The 3,045-nt window shown below is 51.4% G+C and overlaps 1 protein-coding gene across 1 annotated transcript in view; it reads left to right on the top strand.

The window, feature by feature from the left end:
• Positions 1-675: 675 nt before the first annotated feature.
• Positions 676-3,045, top strand: part of LOC106531373 (interferon regulatory factor 2-binding protein 1) — a 7,638-nt gene continuing 5,268 nt past the window's right edge. The window contains exon 1 of the mRNA XM_014027221.1: positions 676-2,710. Within this exon, the coding sequence (XP_013882675.1) occupies positions 908-2,677 (1,770 nt within the window). The 5' untranslated portion in view covers positions 676-907 and the 3' untranslated portion in view covers positions 2,678-2,710. The remainder of the gene's footprint in view (positions 2,711-3,045) is intronic.

Here is a 3,045-nt window from a genome sequence, read left to right as displayed (position 1 = left end):
CCAAGAATATTACTTGAGTAAAAGTACAAGTATCTTATCATGAAATTACATTGGTACAAGCTCCTCCAAGAATATTACTTGAGTAAAAGTCTCAAAGTATCCGATTATTTTTTTCCAAAAATAAGTTTCTGACATAAAATGCAAAGTATTGAGTAAAAATGAACGGTTAGGTTTTCCAAAATGATATTTATTGGGAGGTGAACTTTCTAAAAAAAAATTTTTTCCTAAAGGCAGCTGTGATGGATTGTGTACAATTTGGTGTCAGAATGGTATATATTTATATCTTTTCATCCAACTACAATTACATTCAGTCTTTCCAGGAAGCACAGTTTATCAGGATATTTTTAACAATAATGAGCCAAAAATAAAATAAGATTAATGACTTTCTACTTTTTACCTTGTTTTAAAATGTAAGAAGAAGAAAGTACAGATAATTGTGAGAAAATGTAAGGAGTAAAAGTAAAAAGTACATTGAAAAATAATTACTCAAGTACAGATACCCAAAATTTCTAAAGTACAGTAACAAAATATTTGTACTTAGTTACTTTACAACTCTGCTTTTTCTTCCAGATAGTCAAATTTGAACTGATATCACTGGAAGTGACATAAAAACTACACTACCCATAATGCTTTGAGCCTACGTCACGTAGCTATTTCCGGTGTCCTACAACATTTTACTTCCTTCCACACACAGACCTACAAGAACAAATCGAAAAAGAAGCCCTCGAGAAGTTTGAAGAGCTTGTCGTTAATACTCGCGTTTGAAAGCAGTTTTAATCGGACCGTTTCGTTGAAGAACTCGTGGCATGAGGCGCGCGCCCTCCGAGGACTGAAGGATTCCCGAGAAACGCGAACGGAAAACGTGTCGGCCTCCGAAGAAAGTTTGCTCCCCGGGCCTGTAAACAACATGTCCTCCGCCTCGCAGTCTTCCTCCAGACGCCAGTGGTGCTACCTCTGCGACCTGCCCAAGATGCCGTGGGCCATGCTGTGGGAGTTCAGCGAAGCGGTGTGCCGGGGCTGTGTGAACTATGACGGCGCGGACCGCATCGAGCTCCTCATCGACACCGCCCGGCAGCTGAAGAGCACCCACGGAGTTCTGGACGGCCGGTCTCCGGGTCCACAGCAGGGTAAATCCAGCTCGGTCGGAGCCATGGAAGTGGGGCGGCAGCACGGTGAGCGTGTGGACAGGGGCAGGGGGGAATACGGAGTGTCTTCCCGGCTCCTCAACGGTTTGCACAGACCTGAAGACGTAGCCTTGTCCGAGGGTAACCGTCAGAGCCCGAACACCCGCCGAGCTGTTGCCGGTGCAGTGCCCGGTCTTCATGGCACCATATCCCACGCTTTAATAGCACAGGGTCTGGTCGCGGCTCCTCATGGGCTTTTAGCCCCCTTATCGGGCTCCAGACCCGGAGCCACACCGATCGCGGTCTCAGCCGGCCCTATAATGGCTGAGGCAGGTAGGAGGCAGGCAGTGGCTCTGGGTGTGGGCGCTGGCACCTCTGCTCTGGTGGGTTTAGATCCAGCAATCTGGAGGAACAGTGAAGTGATGGCAGAGCTGAGCGAAGTGGCCCGCAACCGGTTGGAAGGCTGGCCCAGTCACCCCAAACCGGTCCGGGATGTGCTTGTTGCTCTCAGCAGCTCTGTCCCCTTCAACGTGCGCTTCAGGAAAGACCACAGCTTGCTGGGTCGTGTCCTGGCGTTCGACGCCAGCACAGCTCCAGAGTTTGAGCTGAAGGTATTTGTGGAGTACCCCGCTGGTTCTGGAATAATCTTCTCCGGACTCCCAGACCTTGTCCGGCAGATGTTCCGTGATTCAGCCAAAGATGCAGGCAAAGCCGTGAACTCTGGGCTGCGATACGTGGAGTACGAGAAGCGGCAAGGCACCGGAGACTGGCGTGGGCTGTCGGAGCTGCTGAACGATGGCGTGAGGATGTTTAAAGAGCCCCCAATCCCAGAGGTCCTGCCACAGCCAGACCCGGTGCCGWCCCTGGCAGCGGCCGGGCGTTCTGGTCCAGCAAAGGGAACAACTCGACGTCGCAAAGCCTCCCCCGGCTCAGAGAACGGAGAAAGTGATGGGAGGTCCGATCATCCAGCGAGGGAGCCCTGGTCCCGAGGCGCCTACACAGAATCCCATCCGGGCATGGCTGCTCCTCAGGAGGGCCCCCCACGTCTGCACAGCCAGCCGTCGCCCATCTCGGCCCTCATGGGGGTCGCAGACAGCCTGAGCTCCAGTCAGATGGCCAGAGACAGCCCCAGCATGTCCACAGCTCACTCYTCAGCAGCGGGGCGGTCCAGCAGCAGCAGCAGCAGCCCCTCCACCTCAGCCTCCCAGGCCACCATGGGGGGGCCGGGTTTGAGCGCAGCGGGGGCCGGCAGCAACTCCATCAGCGGGGAGAGCACGAGCAGCACCCAGGGGGCTCTGCTCTGCTGCACCCTCTGCAGAGAGCGCCTGGAGGACACACACTTCGTCCAGTGTCCCTCCGTCCCACACCACAAGTTCTGCTTCCCCTGCACCCGAGGCTTCATCCGCAGCCAGGGTCCCGGAGGGGAGGTGTACTGCCCCAGTGGGGAGCGCTGCCCACTCGCCGGCTCCACTGTGCCTTGGGCCTTCATGCAGGGAGAGATCTCGACCATCCTGGCCGTAGACAGAGAAGTTACGGTGAAGAAGGAGGAGTGATCTCCCAGCATCTCCATCCTGTCGGGGTGAATGGTAAGATGTGAAGAACTGTTTACACTTTCTTCATGTTTACACTCCGAAAGGATCATTTACAAATGTAACGTAAATGTAACTGAGGCTGTTTGTCATTGCAGTATCAGTAAGGCCATACCATCTTCAACTCACCAGATCTACAAGATAAAATGTTCATTTCTCTAAATAAAACACAGACGTGTCTTTAAAGGGATCCACGATTAGTTGTAACATTAAACTCTATTTGACAAACATTTATTTTAACTGTAAAATAAAGACTAAAAATACTGTAGGCTGTTTAGTTTTGTAAATTTTTAAAGTATATATTTAACACGGACGGAGCCATTTTATTTACA

This window comes from Austrofundulus limnaeus, unplaced genomic scaffold (genome assembly GCF_001266775.1).
Source record: "Austrofundulus limnaeus strain Quisiro unplaced genomic scaffold, Austrofundulus_limnaeus-1.0 Scaffold624, whole genome shotgun sequence".
Lineage (NCBI taxonomy): Eukaryota > Metazoa > Chordata > Actinopteri > Cyprinodontiformes > Rivulidae > Austrofundulus > Austrofundulus limnaeus.
The sequence above is the reverse complement of the archived record's forward strand: the minus strand, read 5'-3'. Positions and strand labels throughout refer to the sequence as shown.